At 40.8% G+C, this 20,593-nt stretch overlaps 1 protein-coding gene across 8 annotated transcripts in view; it reads right to left on the bottom strand.

The window, feature by feature from the left end:
* Positions 1-3,682: 3,682 nt before the first annotated feature.
* CLIP4 (CAP-Gly domain containing linker protein family member 4) overlaps positions 3,683-20,593 on the bottom strand; it is a 31,228-nt gene continuing 14,317 nt past the window's right edge. For all 8 annotated transcript variants that reach the window (XM_014951185.1, XM_014951181.1, XM_014951180.1 and 5 more), the window contains 10 exons: positions 20,161-20,397; positions 16,810-16,945; positions 15,722-15,862; positions 13,062-13,145; positions 10,621-10,761; positions 10,058-10,192; positions 7,804-7,927; positions 6,973-7,037; positions 6,287-6,359; positions 3,683-5,632 (listed from right to left, as the gene is read on the bottom strand). In XM_014951185.1, coding sequence (XP_014806671.1) covers positions 5,311-5,632; positions 6,287-6,359; positions 6,973-7,037; positions 7,804-7,927; positions 10,058-10,192; positions 10,621-10,761; positions 13,062-13,145; positions 15,722-15,862; positions 16,810-16,945; positions 20,161-20,397 — 1,458 coding nt within the window. In that variant the 3' untranslated portion in view covers positions 3,683-5,310. The remainder of the gene's footprint in view (positions 5,633-6,286; positions 6,360-6,972; positions 7,038-7,803; positions 7,928-10,057; positions 10,193-10,620; positions 10,762-13,061; positions 13,146-15,721; positions 15,863-16,809; positions 16,946-20,160; positions 20,398-20,593) is intronic.

Here is a 20,593-nt window from a genome sequence, read left to right as displayed (position 1 = left end):
TCCCATTTCTAGTGATTTCATTCTGGCACATTTCCTAGGGCTGTGCCCCCATTAGCAAGAGCGTTTTGTCCAGATGTGAACTAGGAATTTTGAATTTCTGTGTCTAGAAAGATTCACCTGTTGAGTTCTCAGGGCTGCAGGAACAGAAGGGGCTTCAGTAAGTCACCATGAGCTCACCAGACCAAAGCACCCTGGCACGTGTAAATCCCAAATTCCCTTATTAAACCTTTCCATGCCAGGCTTAGTCGCGGGGGTGGGGGTGGGGGGGGAAATATTAAAGTTTTTAACCCTCTTACCCATTTTTGTCTATGACTTATTTTTTAAAACATCTATTCAATGTAAATTTTTTAAGGAACTTGTTTTTAAGCCTGTTAATCTTCATTGGCAAGATTTTCACCCTGGTCTTATGTGTCTTCTTCACTCTACAGTGGAAAAGCGGGACGCGGTGTGATCTACAGGATGTCAAGTACGACTGGGAAAATCCTGTGCTACCCCCCTCATCCTCTGAAAATGGCTTGTTTCCACCTGGACGTTCCCCGTTCCCTGTAGATGTTAGGTAGGTTTCCGATTCTGTGCGCTGCTGGAGGTACACGAGGTTGGGGTGCCTGGTTATCTGCCTTACCAGTTGTCCCCTCATCTTCCTTTTGGCTACTGACCCTTGTTTCTCCATCACGGGCCTGGAAATGAAGTGAGGTGAGATGTTTGGGTGGTTCTGCTTCCTGGAGGGGCAGGAGAGGGGCTTTGCTGGACTAGAGAAGGTGCAGGTACTGCGGGTCTCCTGGTCTCCCTCCCCCTGTGCCCACCCTGCGTGATGTACACGGTCTGGAACGGGCTCTGAAGGATTTAACTTTGCATGTCTGCTTGTGTCAGCGGGCCTGTCTGGGTGACAAGAACCTTGACACAGGAACAGCATAAAACAGCCTTTCACAGCAGCAAAGACATCACCCTTTGTCTGTCCCAAAGTTAAACCCGTCACAGGAAAATGTCCAAATTGTCTGCATCTGGCTTCTTTTAATAACAAAAGCTACATTATAGGAGTGTCTGTCTCATGTACAGCAGTTTATGCAACAGTGTTTATAAAGGAAGGGCCTGTGCACTTCAGGGATACTATGAAGAAAAATACTAATATATGGTCATTGAGTATTTTGTATTGACTGGTGTCTTTGTATTGTAAACAAGTGTAGTGAACCACAAGGCATGAAGACAAATAAAATGACTGTAGCTGGCTTTCTGCGTTGAGCTGTGTAATGATTGTATCGCTGTCAGGTCTCTGGGCATCAGATTTTACATGGTCCAGCACGGAAATATTAAGGTACATGCTGAGGTTAACTGAGAGCGCCACTTCTCTGAGTGGCCACAGGTGTTTGAGACTTGTTTGCATTGAAAATGTCCAAGTGTCTTACAGAGAAAAGGGCTGTTCCTTCTGTTACAAACCACCAAGGCTGGCTTTTAAAGGTTGGCTCTCTCTCATGAAAAGAGAACAAAGTATACGGTTGAAGAGACCATTTGGGTGTTTTCAGTCTGAAAAGTTAATGGGATTTTTCTTTGAGTAGGTCTAATTATAAGCTGTACTTTAATGCTGTGGAATGTCAGTATTGAGTCTTGTGCCAAACATGGGAAGAGGCAGATCCAGCCCTGAAGTGCTCACTTTCTCCCCCTCCCCATAGCGTTCCTATGCTGTAGGTAGCTGCTGTCTCAAGAAATGGTCCTTGAAATTAGGGCTGACTTACCTGTAAATCTTATTCTCCTTCACTTGCTTGTCCACATGCTCATCCTCCTGCAGCACAGCACTGTGATTTGGTTAACAAGACTTTTCTCCTGAGCAGGAATCTGGCAGACACCTCTCCCCTCCCTCCCTTTCACCCCACTTTGGTTCCTCCCTGCATTAAGGGAGGAGGGAGCTCTCCTGGACGTACAGCCACCACCGCACTGGTTTGGATCCAGCACTGGCTGGCAGTTTTTGCTCTAATTTCCATTTTTTCCAGAGTTGTCTGTCTGCAGCGGGGCAGGAAAAAGGGTGCAGGTGGGTACTGCGGTATGTGGCTTTCACGGACACGGATTCAGTTTCCACCTGGTGCTTTGATGTGGCTTCTGCAAAATCTGAACTCTGTAAAAGCCACAATGTAAACGCTGGACTTGCCACAGATGCAACTGCATCAGAAACCAGGTTCTGGTCTGCAAATCCACAGCGTCAATTTTGGATCCTTTCATCTCAGATCTTGCTGGAGAACAACACTTCAGAACCACAGGCTCCCTGCCCAGCAAACCATCACTGTCAACTTCTGCAAACGATCACGGAATCCAACTGGACCGACCTCACTAGGAATAAATTCCCCATCCTGGGACACATCAAGAAAGTTCTCCTCCTGTCACACCTGTGACTTCTCCTTTTCAGCACGTGTCCAACAAAGCTTGAAAGATTTCATTGCTGAGGGCACCAAAGCAGCACGTTTTCTGAAACAACCCCAGAGACATGCTGTGGAACAAGGACAAGCCTCAAAGTCTGCAGAGGCAGCATGGAATTTCTGGGGACCATCTGTTTACTTGTTTATAAACCAGGTAATATTTTATTTATACAGTTTATAGAGACTTTGAGGATCATTTGCTTTTTCTAACCAGTCTGGGGCTGCAATCATACAGACCTCAGCACAGCACTTAATTTCAAACTTCACTGCCAGTTATTTTCAGAAATATTTTTATGACACAGTGTCCTCCTGCAAGAGTTGGAGGAAAGGATTACGGCAACGTACCTTGGATTTAGGAGAAGCACAAATCCCTTCACATCACCAACCTGAAGACAGCAATGGGTAATCCCTTCTGGAATGGAGGGAACCAATTTATTTCTGTTTCAGGCCACAGAAATTTACTGTGCTTCTTGCTTCCTCTTGGTAGATTCTCAGTGCTACCAAAACAGCTCTGTGCTGATAACGGTCCTGACTTGTTCCTCTTAACCTGAGGAGAGCTAGAGCTTTCAGAAGTTTTCAGGAAGCTGTAGTTGAAATTGAAGGGAAAAGCACCCTGCACGGAGGCTCAGAGAGCACCTCTGCCCTCTTCTCTACCCCTCAGCCAGGATCCAATGAAGTCCTACAGTCCTTGCTCACCCAGGCCACCAAGACCCCACTTCCAGCTGAACTGGGTGTAGGTACAGAGCTGGGGGAGGTGCAGCCTGACACCCTTGGAGGGAAAAAGAGTTACCTGGGAAGAGGTGATTCCCATGTGTTCCTTCATCTGTGCAAGACAGGTCACACAGCAATGGTGTGACTACAACAAACTGCCTGAGCTCGCTGGCTTACCCCTCCGTACCTCCTGGAGAACTCCCACCCATTGGATAAAGCACTTCCATCCACTCCTCCTGCCAGGCAGAAAAAAACCAGCATTTCTGATAACGAGCATTTGGTCACAGAAACGGAACTGCCCACTCAGGAGCACAAGGTGAGCCAAACCAGTGAACTGTGCTGCATGAACACTTTGTTTGGCTGCCTGCCCACTCAGGAGCACAAGGTGAGCCAAAACAGTGAACACTTTGGCTGTTCCATCCCAAAGAGCCAGAAGATCTAAATACTTAAGGTTTCTATTCGGCAGTTGCTGTTGCAGCCTGTGTCCTGTTGGCCAAACCGGTACCTAAGAGAAGCGAGAGGATGTACGGTCTGTACCCACCGCAGGAAAAGTCTTTTTGCCGGACTTGTCACCAGGGTTTCATTTTACTAATACCAGCGAGAAACAGATATTGGACAAAGTAAAGTTCAGTACATCACTGAGTATCTGCATCTTCAAATATAAAGCATTAATTTTTTTTTTTTACATTAAAAATTTACAGCTTTTATATTCAATTAAAATTTCCCATAATTTAGAATACAATACGCATTATTTTAAATACAGCTCAGGAAAAATAGCTACAGCAATATTTAAATGACAGTAACAGCAGCAGAATTCTGTCTAAAAATAGGATATTAAGATGTAATTTAAAGTTTCACTTCTTCAAGTAGGTAAGAGCAAGCAGATCATTTAAGAAGAAAATGACTGTTCTGGAACACAAAGCCATCCTGGTAAGATAATGTTTACAGATGCTGAGCAATTAAAATACATTATATGTTTAAAACACAAACATAATATTAGTTGTTTTAAAAGGCTGATATGCAGATAATGTCACATCAAGGTGTGCTAACAACGCTGTACCTAAAACTATCCTTAATTTATCATAAGACTCTTACAAGAAATTTATACTGGAAACTGCTCCAAAGGAAAACCAGAAAGAACCACGTATCACAAACAAAATCAAATAATGTTAATAGCTCACCTGAAAACCCTGCACATGATCTGTACCACTGGCAGGAATTACGATGCTGTATTTATACAGACTTGATACACCATGAGGCTGTTACGTATAGTTCCAATCTGGGCTTATTTGCATTTAAACACCGTGATACTCGTAGCCCGCAGCACACCAAACAAACAAAAAAAGTCTTTAAAAATGAGGGAAAGCTCTCCAGGAGAGTGCAAAGTGCGTTATTTTAAAGAGTGCTTCTTATATAAATGCATAAAACAAAAAGTGCTTTCTACTATACAGACTGACATGCAGCATATTTGTGCTTTTTTTAAAGGCTTTTTATTTAATTGCTGCTGTTTGCTGGGATAACCACAACTCCTTGTATTTATCAGCCCTTTTGCGCTCCGGAGGGGAGAACAGGAGGGGGAAGGAGGGGAAGGGATCTGAATGATAAAATGTAAAAATACTTCACAACTGCTTGAAAAGGGGATTATTTTATTACTTTTTTTTTTGCTTTCTTATTGCTAGCAGCTGGTATTGGAATTGACAAAGTGCCTGGTAACCAGACTAATGTCACTCATTAACCACCTCCTCTGTCAGAAGCAGGCAATGTGCAAAGCATTATCAGCTCTTTACTGCGGGGAGGAAAATCGTTTAAATACTGCATGAATCACAAAGCAACTTTAGGGGCTGTTGGAGAGACTCCCATTCTCTAACGGGAACCTTACCCAAATCATGCAGCATCTCAAACCCAAGATGCTTTTGCAATAACCTTCCCAGACAAGGGCTGTTTCAGTAAGAGAAACAGAACTAGTGGTTTTACTTCTTAATGCAATTTAATTTTTTTCTCTATATATATTTTTATATATAAATATATTAAAATATATGTTATATATTCACACACATACATATATATACTTTTATTTTTTTATATGTGTAAAATGCAAATGCAGATTTAATAATTTAAAAATAAGTTTGCGTTCTAGCTGGGGTTCCTGTGTGCTTTAAAATAGTGGTTTCCTATGGCATGAGCACATTTTTGCTCAGCAAATGTCATCTACGAGTTTTGCCCCGTTAATCCCCCGATAGGTGACTCTGCTGGGTCGCACTAAGACCCCGTGGTTGGGTTTGCAGGTGAAGTAGCGCTTTTCCCCCACGGAGCCATCGTTCTTCCCCCTGGCACTTCGGAGTTCGAGTCCCAGCCATACCCCCGGCGCAAAGTCCGTCGGACCAATGTACCTGATTGTCCCCATTTCGTTGGAGCTGGTGAGAAGGACCTGGGAGCCTTCGTGCAGCTTCACGGGGCCCTCGGGGTGAGCTGCAGGGGTGTTGCTCCAGCTGCGCCGTAACACAGAGCTCTTCGATCTAGTTAGAAAAAAAAAAAGTGGGGGGGAAAGTATATTTTTCTAGAAAACATCCAGGGCAAATCTGTAATTCAATAAAGTGCATGGGAAAAAACACACAAATCTCTATTTTAAAAAACTGAGTTTGATCTCAGGTGAGTAGCAAAATGTGTAATAACATCCAGAGCAGTACACACGGTGGGCTGAAATACTTGGAAAATCAATTTCCTTTCACCTGACCTACAATATTTGCCTTGGGTGATTGTTCTGTAATGCTTAATTTACCAGTACTTTTTATTAGGTTTTATTTTTTATTAGGTTATTAGGGCTTGAAAGAGTTTAGCCCAAACAACTTTTAATGTGTAAGTATCCATCAGGATCACCAGGACAAAGCGAAGTCCTTCAGCAACACCCCCCTGAACCTCACCAGCTGGGTGACAACACAAGAATTTGGACAACAAGCAGCAATGAACAACTGGATTAATGCCAACCTGAATTCCAGGACTATACTCCTGGATACCCACCAAAAAATAGTCTACTACTGGCCCGGTTTGGAAGGAAAAATTGAACATATAAAGGTCTGGATACTCTACAGACATAAGGATTTCCATTTTGAACAAGAAACAGTAAAGCCAACAGGCAGCTCACCCCAACATTCGAATCTCCAGACACTCACCTGACAAAGGAGTTTCTTCTGTTTATCTCCTTTTGTGAAGATGCAGAAGTGGTGCTTAGGCTGCGTCTAAAACCTAAGTGGAAAGGAAAAAAAACCCAAACCTTTATGAACTTGTATTATTTGCGCTCTCTTTTATCCTGCTTCCACTACATTCACTACACACTCTCCCTGTCAATTGGAAAAATTAAGTGATGAAACTTCTCATGAAAGGAAATGTCCGTAACATGTCCAAATTTTTGGAGAGAACAGAAATGAAATGAAAAGAATGAAACAAAGCAAACAAAGGTAATTTGAAGCAGCATTTACACAAAAAGCTTAGGTAAGGAAAGACAACCCCGTCAAGTGTCTCACAGAAGTGTCAGTAATTTCGTACCGCCCCCTCCCTACACTGATCCTTCGTCAGTCTCAGTTCAGATGAAGGAGCAGGTTCAATTCACGGTTCACTCAATGGGAAGAGTGTCCACAATCTTAACTCTGACATAATTATTTCTGCCAGTGTAGGGTTACCAGTTCCTTCTGCAGGCTGTATTTTTAGGGGGGGACGGGTCAGACTATTGGCTGGCATTTCACTTCCTTGAAAATCTCTTGTGCTTTCGGAGAAGCTGGCTTTGTGGGGCAGGTTCTGGCCGTAGGCTGGTGGCCTGCCCAGGCTGCCCAAGCTGAACCGCAGCCTCTTGTGTTCCTACCTGGAAAAGTGTGATTTGTTTTACTCGCCGGAGTCTCCGTGAGGGAATCCAGAGAACCCGTGAGTCTGAAAAGCAAGAACACAACAAAGAAGTCATTTCAATTCAACTCTGCACAAACCTGCTACTGGAGCCCTTCTTGTCAAACGCTGAGGTCTGATTCTTTGCCTTCCCCTTCCGCCCCCAGGAGACACTGACATTTCAGTTGTGATCAGGCTGGTACATAAGAGGTGCCCGGAGCAAACTCGTTGTATTCAAGTTACTTGCCTTTTATTCTGTACATATCATTTTGAGGCAAGTTCTTATACAGTTTGCCTGAGCCAGGGCAGTCAGGGAAAGAAAAGCAAGACCGTGTCTGGCAGAGTAAGTAGATCCAAGTAGAGGAGGAAGGAGCACAGTGCTCCTCACATGGCCGTCCTGAAACCTAACGAAGAGACCACAAGCCAAGGGGTGGTGGTGGTCAGCTGGAATGAGAATGGTATTTCCAGTCATGTCCAAGGGCAACTTCCTTTTATAACCTTTTTATTAACTCAGCACATCAGGTCAGGAAAGTAACGTTTAATGAGCAGGGACTGCATCAGAAAGGGAGGCCCTGGAATGAAAATACTTGACGTGGCTGCAAGAGGAACAGGGGGAGCTGCGCTTCCAATTTATACTCTGCTCTCAAAAAGCTGATCTAAAACCCACCAGGTTTTTAATGGAGGTAATAAACTTCCATTAGCAGAAGATAACATTTATTTCTTCCGTATCTGCTGCGAAATTTCCTGTTTCCCACTGGAAATGTATTTAGGAAGTGTTTGGCAAGACAAGCATTGAGCCAGCTCCAGTGCTTACCTCTGTACACGAGAGGGTGGAGCGAATATCCCGTATCTGGGAAGGCAGCTGAAGTACTGGACACCTCCCACGGAACCATCGTTCTTCCCGTGAGGCTTGTCCAATTCAATTCCACACCAGAACCCTGCATTTCAAAAACATTTCATTTTGAACAAACCACAGGCTTTTCTTCATCTAGACAGTTGCTCTACATCAACAACAAACGTTTTAGTTAGAAACCATCTATATCTTTTAAGATAAATATATTTATTATTATTATCTGTGTAACTATGCAAAAATTTGTATCACAATAAATCAAAAGAGAATTATCTCAGCATTTATATATGCTTTTGAGAAAATTATTGACATTTTAATTAATATACAAAAGGTAAAACCCTTCATACAAATATACTAAAGACAAAGGGAAGGTTACTGGATCTACCAGTGGCTGTTAGAGCCAGGGAAGAAGAGCAGCGGTGGTTCCAGCTTCCCTCGTTAGTCCTCAAACCACATGGTTTATGCCTCATCTGAGATCACCAACAATAAAATTAAAGTTTTGATATTAATTCATTCCTTCTCGCCAATGAGCAAGTTATAATTAATACAAATTGGAAGGCTGGTTGTGTGATATTGAAAGAAGAGTGTGAGAATCAGACCTGGCCCAGCAATTCATCTCCTGCAGAACAGTGAATAGGCATCAAGATGTTAATAAGTTTGATCATTCATAACCTGTGATAAATGTGAGCTAATTATGTAAAGGTGCTAAATTTCATACTCCATTAGCAGTCCTTACGCTATCCATCCCCAAAAGATTCAAAACGTAATTCAGGTCACTTGCTACTAAGGCACTGGATAAAATGGTAATTCTAATTATCAGCTCAAGAAGCTGGGAATGATAGTTTATGACTTAGAAGGGCTCAGGACATCAGAAGTTCTCCCCCTCCTGTTTTTAGAATTAAATAAAGATTGGCATTGCAGCAAAAGAAATAAAGTTTGGGTTACTTCCAGAGCTTTGATACACATTAAAATTGAAATACTTAAAAATGCATCTGTTACATTTTTCTAGAAATCACTGGTTTTGCAAATGGTGAAGATCTGTCATCTTTCCATCCTCACTTCTTACAATACTGGGTTCTTCTCCAAAAAATGTCATTCCCTGATTCAGGGGGGAGGGAGGGGGAAGGGAGGAGACTTACAGTGTGGAACAGCTTTCTGATTGACACCCATTAGGTGTATTTGGAAAACCAGTCCTGTTCTCATTGTTTACTTTGTAAGCAACAACAGGGAGGTAAGAGCCATCACATTAGAGTGCAGATCAGTTAATCACAGTATCTTAAGCAAGGACTGGATACAGTGAAACTGAGGAAAGAGGTGAGAATGAAAACAGCACATAGTTTGTACCACAAACTCCCACTCCATCATTCTAATGTTTTTTTAAAATATTGATGCCACCAAGTGTCAGGACAGAGAACCGCCGCTTACGGCCTGGCAATCAAACAGACCTCACTGAAACGGGGTTCTTTCACCAACACTTACCAACTGGGTTTGTGTTACTCTTGCAATAAGAAGGTTATAGATAAGGATATAAAGAATGTAGAATTTGATTACAAAGAATGAGTATTCAGAAATGAGTTTCATTTGAAAACCCCTGGCTTCACCACAGTGTGTTTTTTTACCAAAGGGAAGGGAGGGAGGAGCTGAAAGGGAGAAGGATGAGAAAATGGTGGTAGAGTTTGGGGCTTTTTTAAATGCTTGTAACTTTTCATCTGTCCTGTGACTTAAAGGTTTGTTAGTTAAGATTTAAATGTTCATAATTACCCTCTTAAAGATTCCAAGAAGCTAAGAATAAGACAGGTACATGATACAATAAATATTAGTGGTAATTGCAAGAGACAAACTGTGTCAGAAAGGCTTACTACAAAAAGGAGTAAAAGCACATGATCTCAATAAACAACATACCACTCTGGAGACTAAACTGAGGATTTTCAGAAAGCTTTGTACTAATACCTAAAATATTTCTCCTAATTAAACCATGTTAGTGGATAAGTAAAAGTCACATTTTAAACCATTATTTTTTTAGTGGTGGTTGTATTAAAGTAAAAAAAATACTCAATGAAACATATGAGAGAGAAAAAACTTTGAAACAAACCAGTAAATTTAAATATTTCTTTTGGAGGGAGAGAGGAGAAAGATGGAGTTCTGTTGAAGTCCAGGTGCTCACATCTAAGCTGTTCCATGTTGATTCTACAACGTACACAAAGAGTACTGCAAATACCTGGTGCGAATTTTGTCGTCCCACAGAATCTAACGGTGCCTGTTCTCTGTCCCACCACCAGTACTCTGTCTCCAACCTGAATTTCTCCTTCATCAAAAGGATGCTTCCTCGTAGCCAGAGAAGAACTGTACAACCCTGTTCCACAGAAGAACGAGATCTGAGATTAGTGACATTATCTCTTTAAAAAAATGAACATCTTCGATAGCGAGCTGACGGATTGGTAAATAGAGTCTGTCTCTCTGACGTAGCGTACCTTTAACATGTGGCAACACACCACAAATTTTGCTTACACAAAGAATTGCTTTTCTTCAGCATGAAAAGTGGGGACAACAGCCTTTTCTCTGCAGTTCAGAGGTAACCAACTGCAAGAACAGTTTTCCTCTTGAAGATGGTCTAGAAACCTTTATTTAAAGTTGCGAAACGCCAATTTACAGTTAAACTACATCCCAAGTGTCTTTCTTGAGCTTTCTCAGATTCTGAAACAGCACAAGTAGTTCTACATAAATACTCAATACAGCAGTAAACTCCCACCTGCAAAAACACCTCAGTAACACAGACCGTACCAGCACTGATTTTAGACGGGGCGGAAGACACTCGAGTCACTGCCTTCTTATTGCTGCCAGTCAAGTTCCGCTTCTTGGAGTAATTCTGTCTGCCTTCCAGGGAGGTAGTAGAAGAGGAAGAGCTGCTGTACCCAGGAAAACCTAAAAAGACATAAATGGAAATAGTCCCTCAGAGATCGTATCTGAAAAGGACAGATTAAGCAGAAGGGAAAGCTTCTGTAAGAAGGAAGGCATCTGTTCTCCACAGTGGGCAGAATACACAGTGAAGAGCCAAATTTAGAGGTTGTTCAGCAGCATTTACTCATTACCTGTCAGGAACACATCTGACCCTGCCTCGGGAATAAGGTGCTAGTTAAGTGCTGGAAGAGGTCTCCAAAAGCCCCTGCTTTGTTACTCTGTGAAAGTTCTAAACAGTCCCAAGCATATTTATTAAAACATGGGAGCCTTAGTCATAAGAGATCATAGCCCCAGACTTCCAGCATCCAGCCTATTAGAGGATTTGATGAGAAATGGAAGGAAGGTGATATTATGTGAGTGAATTATTGTCTGGATTAAAGCCTACTATGTTCCATTACATACTGTATTAATATTAATATCTGTACTATAAAATAAGAATGGGAAATAAATCACTTTTATCTCCATTTGCAAACCCTGATGTCTAAACTGTCCAATAAGACTTATGTTCAGCTTTCCTCCTTCCTTGTCAAGGCTCTCCCCAGTTCTCCCCTTTCCTATCCCGCTCTGCCCAAAATGGAGGCAGAGTGCGGCAAGGCGAGTCTATGCCTCAGGTTCTCCATGTGAAAAATTAAGATAATGTTACTTATCAAACCTTCCAGAATTACGAGAGGCTTCATTCATTGCAAAGCACCTCAACATCAACACGTGGTTAGTGTGTTTGATATAACTTCATCCTCCAATTTGGCCAAACAGTAAAGAACTTCAGAAAGGCAAATGCAGTGGGTCAAAGCAAAAGCTTGGGTACCTGGGGACAGAAATCTGAGACCCTGAGCTACCGGCTGCAGCTATGGCACAATGGAGGAAGTGCAAATTAATAGATAAATAGTGACTGAACAGGCAAAATTCAACTCCCAAGTCCAAGGTATAAATATACTTGTGGACCCCAACTGCTACAAGTCCATATAGAGTTCAGCCCCGCGACAGATTCACGGGCAGCAAGACCACCTACTGCTTTGACATGAACACACCAAGAACTGCTGACGCAGCAATACAGACTAAAATAAATTAAACCAGTCATTAAATGCTTCATTTCGTGGGAAATCATGAGGTGGGAGAAGGAAGAGCAGAAGCGACTCCAGCAGATCCTATAATCCATTCCTCTTCCATCAGGGAGATCTCGTGACTTCCTCCAATATATTTCAACACATAATTATCTGTACTGTCACAGGGCTTTCCCCCCCTAATATAAAACCTAAATTACCACAGTTTTAGCTCAAGATTTCTTACTCTTGTTACACATGCAGAATGGGCTATGATATTTCTATTTGAAAGCTTCCTGGTTTATCCCTTTAATCTTTGCTCTTTTTAATCACACAATCACAAATCCCATCAGTCTTTTATCCTAAGTCATGTTTTATACCTCTGGTTATTGTGGTGTCTCCTACGAATTCTCTACCCAGGTGATTCACGTCTTTTTTTGAAACGCAGTGAATGCAGAAATGCAGACTCTCTATCCCTAATGTCCAAAAAAAAATTTAAAATAAAATAAAATGCCAGCTACTTTTCAAGCTGGGTGTTGGGATTTTCCTAAAGGTTTTGCACCTGCCTTACAGCAGCAGCACCTAAACCTCCCGAAAGGAGGCTTCACTCCACGTCACTTACAGCCTGCAACACCTTTGGAGCCCTACTGATTGTGGATATCGTGTTGCATCCGTCAAACTCAGACACTGTACTGACAATTAATTCCATTGTGTGACCAGAACATGAAGAATAAGCCACTAAGAGCCCTCCATGAGCAAAATGTTGGAGAGCTCTGTCTACACAAGTTTTTTAGCTCACCTCTGGAAAAGTATCGTACAGGACAGTGCTCAAGTATCCCACACTGGTCTATTCCCCACGACTGCTCACTGACGGAGGATATAAAAACACGTTTTTCTACAAAAAGAATCTATTGAAAGGCACACTTCAAATTATTTCAAAGACATACTGCTTTTACCAACATTTTATAGACAAAACCTTAAATGAGACCCAATTTTTACAGTTTGTTAAAGACACGCCTGAAAGTGAGATCCCTTGATGTTTCAAGTCCAGCACACAAAATACTGATGCAGTAAAAGTCACTATGCAATTCTGAAACCAGATAATTGCAGAGAATGATTCACCTGTGAAAGGAAATTTTTAAAAGAGAGAGTTTCATCCTTCATATTTGAAGTTTGCTATTACAAGTCTTTCACGATACAAAAAAATTTTAAAAATGTAGTTACCATCTTTTGCAGGTATGGTTTTTCCCCTGTTAGCAGTCAGAAAGTTGGCTTCAGGAGCACTGTCTTTTTTTGCCATATTTAGGCCTATAAAAAGAATATGTACAATTAAATATATACATCCTAACAATGAACAATAATTTTACACGTACAAAAACAATTTGACAGCTTTTCAGGTTAGTGGATGCATGGATACAACTGTACAGTTCCTTAGACTCTTGATAAATGGGTAAAACAAGACTGCAGCATTGTTTTGATGGATAAACAGAGATCTTAAACCCCTCAGCACATTAAAACAGTCCAAACTATCCTGACAAATAAACAAATTGCAAAATATTAATGTTTATATTCAAGAACTTTTAGGTAAATCTTTCAAACGTTTGCATCCATTATATACACAGCATACACCGTTATAGTAGTTAAGGTATACTATTCACTAGCAATAATTTCACAATTTCTGCATTAAAGATTACACATGACAGTTTTGAGACCAAATCTTTCTTCTGCCTGCAAATAATGAAGTCGGTCTGTCTATACCATGTTTAAGTGCCTGAGTCTGAGAGGAGCAATGTTGTGCTACGTTTATGAACTAGTACTGCCTGTAAAACTGAAACTATAACACCTTATAATTTGTGAACAGCTGTTTTGCATTTCTGACAGCTTCCTACCCTAACTCAATGAAGAATAAGCTTATCTATGATTTATCCCCTCCCCGTCATGAAGAAAAATCACATCCTTTTTATTTAACTACCTCTCTCGGCTTAATTCAGCTACAGGGAATAAACTGTTTGGCAAATGTACTGTATTTTCAAAAATTTTATGGTTTAGCCATTAAGGTGTCAGATCAAAAAACTAGTGTTTGTGACTGATAACACATTTCTTAATTTGATCACAGTAATCCCTTTTCCAAAAACTTGAAAAAGACCTATTATCATCAATCTGATGGATTATACAAATCCGGTAGAAACAAATCAAACCTGAAAATTTCTCTACAGTATCGTATTTTACTGTGCAGTTTAGAACCATATCTACAAAGGAAACATATTAGGGTTTTTTTGATCTTTACACACCAGTGTCTCACAGGGGTGAAGTTTAAGGGAAAGAAACGTAACCCGGTGATGCACATAAAACACTGCAAAACAAAGTTCTGCCCCTGCAGCTTTATTCCTCCCGCTGGGCCCGTGGATTTGCCCCACACATTAATTCTAACAGACCTTTCAGCACAAGAGCATCTGACAAAGGGCAGGTTCCAGGTCACCGTTAGCGGATGTAAGCTCTGCCGGGCAGACAACGCATAACTCACTCTGATTTTTACCCACAGCAAAGTAAACAGAAAAGGTGGTTTATGACTAAACTGTCTGGAACACACCGTCTGTGACAAAGGAAAACAGCCCTTCCCATCACAGTTTAATGAGTTATAAACACTTCACAACAAACTGAATCAAATATTGAAAAACATTGAACAGAAAAAGTCAGTTTAGATCTGCTCCTGAGCGTTACTCCTAACAAACTGATTGTTCTGAGAAGCTTTTTATGCAGGATGTCCATTTGCAAACAGCTTCAATCTTGTGCTAATTGTAAATACATGTAATTAAGGCTTACTTCTCCCTCAATCTTTGTATAGAAGAGTTGAACACATCATCCAAAATGCTGCCAAAAACCATCTCTTTCACCAGCCTGGCACGCTTTTTCTATACCCTGCATATCCCTGGTAAAGAGTGGGGTGTTTTGGGGTGTTTGAGTAAATTCGGTGAGAATATATGTATATCTTCCATCCCTTAAGCTGTGCTGCCTTAGTATGAGTCACCTAAACAGGGTTCCAAAGGCAAAAGGAATGCTAATGTAATATATTTAATGACATTATTATGTAGCCAGCCAGGCACAGGGATGGATTGTGCGTGGTGGGCACTGCACACAGCAGGGAAGAGTCTGTGCTCCAAACACCTTGGAACCTAAACAGACAGAAAAGATGCATCATTCTTACTTCACAAGGAGGGAATTTACACAGAAGGATTAAGTAATTTGAATAAATCACTAAAAGACTAAGCCAGAGCCAGGAACTGAGCCTGGAACTACAATCAGAAGACCCTATTACAAGGACATCCTTTCTCTTCTAATTTGCCTCTGGTTTTACTCAGATAACTTAATTAGCAGATAAAACACAATCAGTTAAATAGTTCCTTGATCGTTTTGCCAGAAAATAAATTACATTTCTTCAATTTCTATGCATAAAGGTATATATAATTAGTGTCTAGATTTTCATGGACTTCAGTGAGATGTTTCAAATTACCCAGGAAGATCTTAGTAAATGAAATCACATTAAGTTTAGACATTTAACTAATATCACAGCCAACCAGAAATTAACTTTAAAGGCTCCAGAATAAATGTTGCGGTGAACTTTTTTTTTAATAGACTATATAAAGACTAGAACCTCTCACAGTACATCACATCACTATAATCACTAACATCCTTCCAGTACCAGTCTAAAAGATAGCGAACCTCTAATAATGAGAACGTAGTTAATAAGTATCTTATCGACTTCTCATCCCAAGTGATAAACTAATTACAAACAAGTATTTTAATAGCAAAATTTACAGGATCGATGCTAATTCTTGAAGATTAGTGTCTCCCTGTCCTCCCTCAACATACAAGAAAACACTCACCAGAATTCACTTTGGAAGTTACACGCGTCACATCTATTTTCTTGGATTTGACCAAAGGTGAAGACCGCACGGAAGAACTTCGTACAGAGCTTTTTTTGTGATCAGAAGCCTTGCTTATTTTAGAAAGAGGTGCAAAGATACCTAGAGAGAAAATTGTATGTGACAAAAAAGAACAAGGACTAATGTTAATGTAACAAAACTTTCTGGCCACTACCTCTTACATCAATTAATTTGGGCTTTTTTTTTCAGAATCATAGAACAGTCTGGGATGAAAGGGACCTTTAAAGGTCATCCAGTCCAGCACCCCTGCAATGAACATCTTCAACTAGATCAGGTTGCTCAGAGCCCTGTCCAGCCTGACCTTGAATGTTTCCAGGGATGGGGTATCTCTGGGCCACCTGTTCCTGTGTCTCACCACCCTCACTGTAAAAAATTCTAAATCTACCCTCCTTTAATTTAAAACCATTACCCCATGTCCTATCATGGCTTGCTATGATGTCGAAGTGCTTGGAGGAGAGGGAGAATTAGCTCAAATGAAGAGTGAAACCAAAAGGCTTATCAAGCAACTTGAACAGAGTAATTGAGGGATTCAGTAAAACTATCGATTAGAATCTGCTTTTTGGTCCTAATGGTAACATTCAGTCTCCACGGTTACAAAACACAAGACTTTGTATATCATGAATGTCCACAAAATATCAATTAAAATATCTCAAGCTGGAAGTTAGGAAACAACTACAGGTGTGAATGTTTTAAAAAGGAAGGCAAAGCAGGTAAAGAACCGTGGCCATTATTGTTACAACACAAACAAATAGTTTCAACAATATAGGTGGACAAACAGGAAAGACTGCTATCTCACACTTCCAAGGAAATCAGAAATTTTGACTGGTTGGTTGTTTCAGTGGTTTTGCAAATAGTTGTAACCAAAACACTATGAACAGTTGAAAGAATCAATAAAACAAAGCACTAAAACCAAAAGCAACAGATTTTGTTTCTTGGGTTTTTTTTCTCCCAAGAAGTTCGTATCTTCCAACAGTTTTTTTAAAATTCAGGTTTTTAAAAAATGTAAGAAAAAATATCAGAGGTTATACCGCGTTTCGGTGCACATTTGAAGTACTGGACTCTTCCAACACTCCCATTGTTCTTTCCTTCTGGTTCATCCAGCTCTATGCCAGCCCACTGCCCACTGGCAAATTCCGTTGTGCCACAAAATCTTAACGTACCAACCTAAACCAAAAAGCATCAACACAGAATGACTTTGTTAAACGAGTACTGTCCACAAGAACATAGTGTAGATTACGAAAGAGACAGCAAGTCATCTCTAAGCTTTTGATCAGAACAGAGAAATACAAACACAAAAATTTCCTTACACAAAAGCAGTGGTTATTGACAGATCTTGTGGCTGGCACAGCACCACTGTGCAGTACCCCTCCAGGCCACCAAGGTGTGGGAGTCTATGCCTCACAGAAGGCACCTTTTGGTGTGTTCCATACCACTGCTGAAAGTGAAATACCTTGCTGAATTGGAGATTCCATGGAAATACTAGATAAAAAATTCTATAAATGTATCTCAGCGTGTATAAATATGTATATATAAGTATATATATCTTTTCATATATATATTGCAAAGGTTAAATGGTAAACTTCAGAACATACTTTAAATCCTTTCTTTGGAAAAAAAATCCTAAGCTTTTTATTCCCTCCTTATGATTAAACAAAATATTAAAAGTCAGCAAATGTTAGAACATTTCTTCGCTGTTTCAATATGTACAATGTAGACTATGAACAGATAAGTATATCAAGAATATCAAGACAGACCAGTCTTGCTGGTGGACCTCAGTCTCCACAGATATACATTATAAGCTCACACACTTCATCCAAACAAGGGAGGAGTAACTAACAGAGATGCATTTAACGCTGATTTAAATTCATTTTTATATTTGATTTTTAAATTAGTTTTAGGAAGGAAAACCTTTGATCTTTCAGTCGCTCAGTTTCCATTGTCTCATGTGAATGTAATACTATTAGTTCATTTTTTACTATGACTTCACTGTCTAATCCAGCCCTTAGAGAATTAACAGACAGAAACTATTTTTTTTTCTTTACTATAAAACCTTCCAGCTACTCTTTCTTAACGTTCTGTAAAGAAACAAAACGTGACCCAGAGCCTATTCCTCTTTGAAGACGTCCTTTACATGTGACTGTAATAGGTGGGTACATCACACTAACCCAGACCTAGACGTTTTAACTCCCAACCCAAAGACCAACTTCAGCCAGAGGAAGCTTGCCCAAGCAGCCTCAGAGATTCCTCCGCTCTCCAGGCACCAGCCAAAGGCACTTGGCCAGCAGAGGGAAGGGACCAGCATCTTAAACTGGAGGTGGAGTTGGCAGAACCCAGGCTCTAGTTTTGCACAAGCCCTCAGACTTGTGCAGGCAAGGAGCAGAGGACACCTCGCACAAGAGAAACATGGCAGGAACAGGAGAAAAGTTTTTTTTCCAGCTTCTGGTTTCCCTGCACTCACATTTCATTGAGCGTCCGTTCAGATAACACATAATCTAGCAGAGCATGAGCTGGTGAAGCTGAGGGACCACAAATCACGTCCATATAAACACCTGCTTGCAGAGCTTTCTACCCTGTAAGACAACTAGAATGACGGGTGCGGTAGGAATCAAGAGAGGAATCCATTTCCCCTCAGGCATCTACTGTGCTTGGCTTTCAAGCTTCATTAAGGCTGATACGTCAGGAGACTGCAGAAGCAGGAACAAGAACAGGAATCCATAAACACTGCTCGTAAAAATGCTGCCGTTCCAGTGCCCTCATCCAAATTTCCATATTCCAGAAATGAGAACTGATCCAAGAGGAGGTTAAGAACTGGGCACCCTTATCATCATCCTGTTCCCGCTTCTGCTCCACCCTGCACGCATTTATGAGCATCAAGGGGAAAACAGGGCTGAGATCAACTTCTCCATTCAAACAAATGGAGAACGTGGGTGGGAAACAATGTGGGAGTAACGCAGAACGGCTCCTCGCACACAAAGAAAGGAAGGGAGGAAAGCAGATGCGGAAAAGGGAGACCAAAAAGCACAAACACCTTCCTCCTTCCCACCTGCCCTCTGACAGCTTTGGCTGCCTTAAAAAAAAAGCTAGCTAGAAAGCCCTGCTGGCCTCTGGCAGGAGAAAAAACAGCTTCCAACAACTTCTTAAGAAACACTGTAATAGCATACTCAATTTAAAAAAAAAAAACTTAATGAAGCCCAGGAAGCTTTATCCATCCAGAGTAAGCCCATTACATTACAGTACAAACAGTGCTATGTGCCTCACTTGAAGGAAAGATACACAAGAGGACTAATTTCTTTTCTCTCTTGCTAAAAAGCTTCCATCAACTTGCAGTTACATTATCTGCCCTCACTTTCGCTGGTCGATGGCTTTCTGTAGGAGAAACTTCCATTATCTTCTTACTGTCTTTACAGAGTAAGTGGCTTCCTGTACGTACTTGAATTAAAATGCCTTCTGCGTGGCTAGCGATTCTTTCACTTTTCCTGCCCCAATTTCAAGAATGCACCAAATGAAAATGCAGAATGGAAGCTGCTTTGCACTCTCGGTGGAGTTCACTTTAAAACACGTCAATTATGATAATTGCAAATCTGAAGTTATACTAGAAAAAATATTAAATGTGAAGCTACTCAAACATAACATTTTGCTCACAAATGCCTTCAATATTTACCAGAAAAATATTTGAAATCTTTAAAAGAGTTCTAGCACTCTAAATCATTTCAGAGCCCTTGCTATCAGAGCAAATAAAAGGTATGAATACTAACTGCAATATCAATGTTTCATTTTTCAAATACATTTTTTAAAACGTGTCTAGCAAGGCAGCCTCGTAACAGCAATTCACATTTGAGCTGGACCAGTATTCGCTACATCCTTATACTTTCACAGAACCTTGTAACAACCCTGTTGGCACAGCACTGCTTCAAAGATTTTAGCTGCATTGCACCAGTGAAATTGGGTTACTATAGGCTACGCAGAATTAAAGGTTTTTTTACCACCTTCTGGAAGCCATCAGGGGTAATTCACAAATGCACAGTCATAACTGAAAGCTGAGCAACTCAGAAAGTAATCTGTAAATTTTACCATCATTTTGATGTGACACCAAAAATGTTAATAAAAGCTGAGCCATCCTGATGTACTACAGGAGACTGTAAAAAAATTGTTTAGAGATACAAAATGCAGGCTGTACCTATCAAAACTGCTTTTCATAGTAGTGTCTTTCTTGAACACATAACTGTTTATTACTTTCTATAACCAGACCCCTACTGCCATCCAGAGTTCATACCTTCCACAAAGTGTTTTAGACCCTGGAATTCGAGGTGTATCTCCAAAGGGGGAAATAAACTGACCGTCCAGAAATCATGAGGGTAGTACCAGGTTGCTCATCATACCTTCTGTCCTGCAATAACAACACGATCTCCCAGTTTCAGGCCAAGTGACAAAAGCATGGCCTTGCCCGTGACGTGATCGTAGTTTGGAATCATGGCTTTTGAGATGTCACACGAGAGAGGCACCGCATCCAGCAGGATCTGCTTGATTTCTTTTGCGCTGGCCGCTGCATCTGCCATTTCCAGTGGCATATCTACTGGATCAGGAACCACATCTGCTGGAATCTGACCTTTGTCATTCTGGAGAAACATAACATAGCACAGGATTTAATGTGGTGACAAGATAAACCTCATCAGGCAAAACCATAGCGTTTATTAAGGTTTTAATCCTTTAAATTAGATATTTTTCCTAGAATATAAACAACTATAAAAACATCCACATTTTCAAGTAAGGATGCCAAAACATCCTGAGATATGTAAACTAGCATTTACAGTG

This window comes from Calidris pugnax, unplaced genomic scaffold, assembly GCF_001431845.1.
Source record: "Calidris pugnax isolate Ruff unplaced genomic scaffold, ASM143184v1 scaffold24, whole genome shotgun sequence".
In the NCBI taxonomy this organism is placed as follows: domain Eukaryota; kingdom Metazoa; phylum Chordata; class Aves; order Charadriiformes; family Scolopacidae; genus Calidris; species Calidris pugnax.
This window is presented reverse-complemented; position numbering and strand designations above follow the sequence as displayed.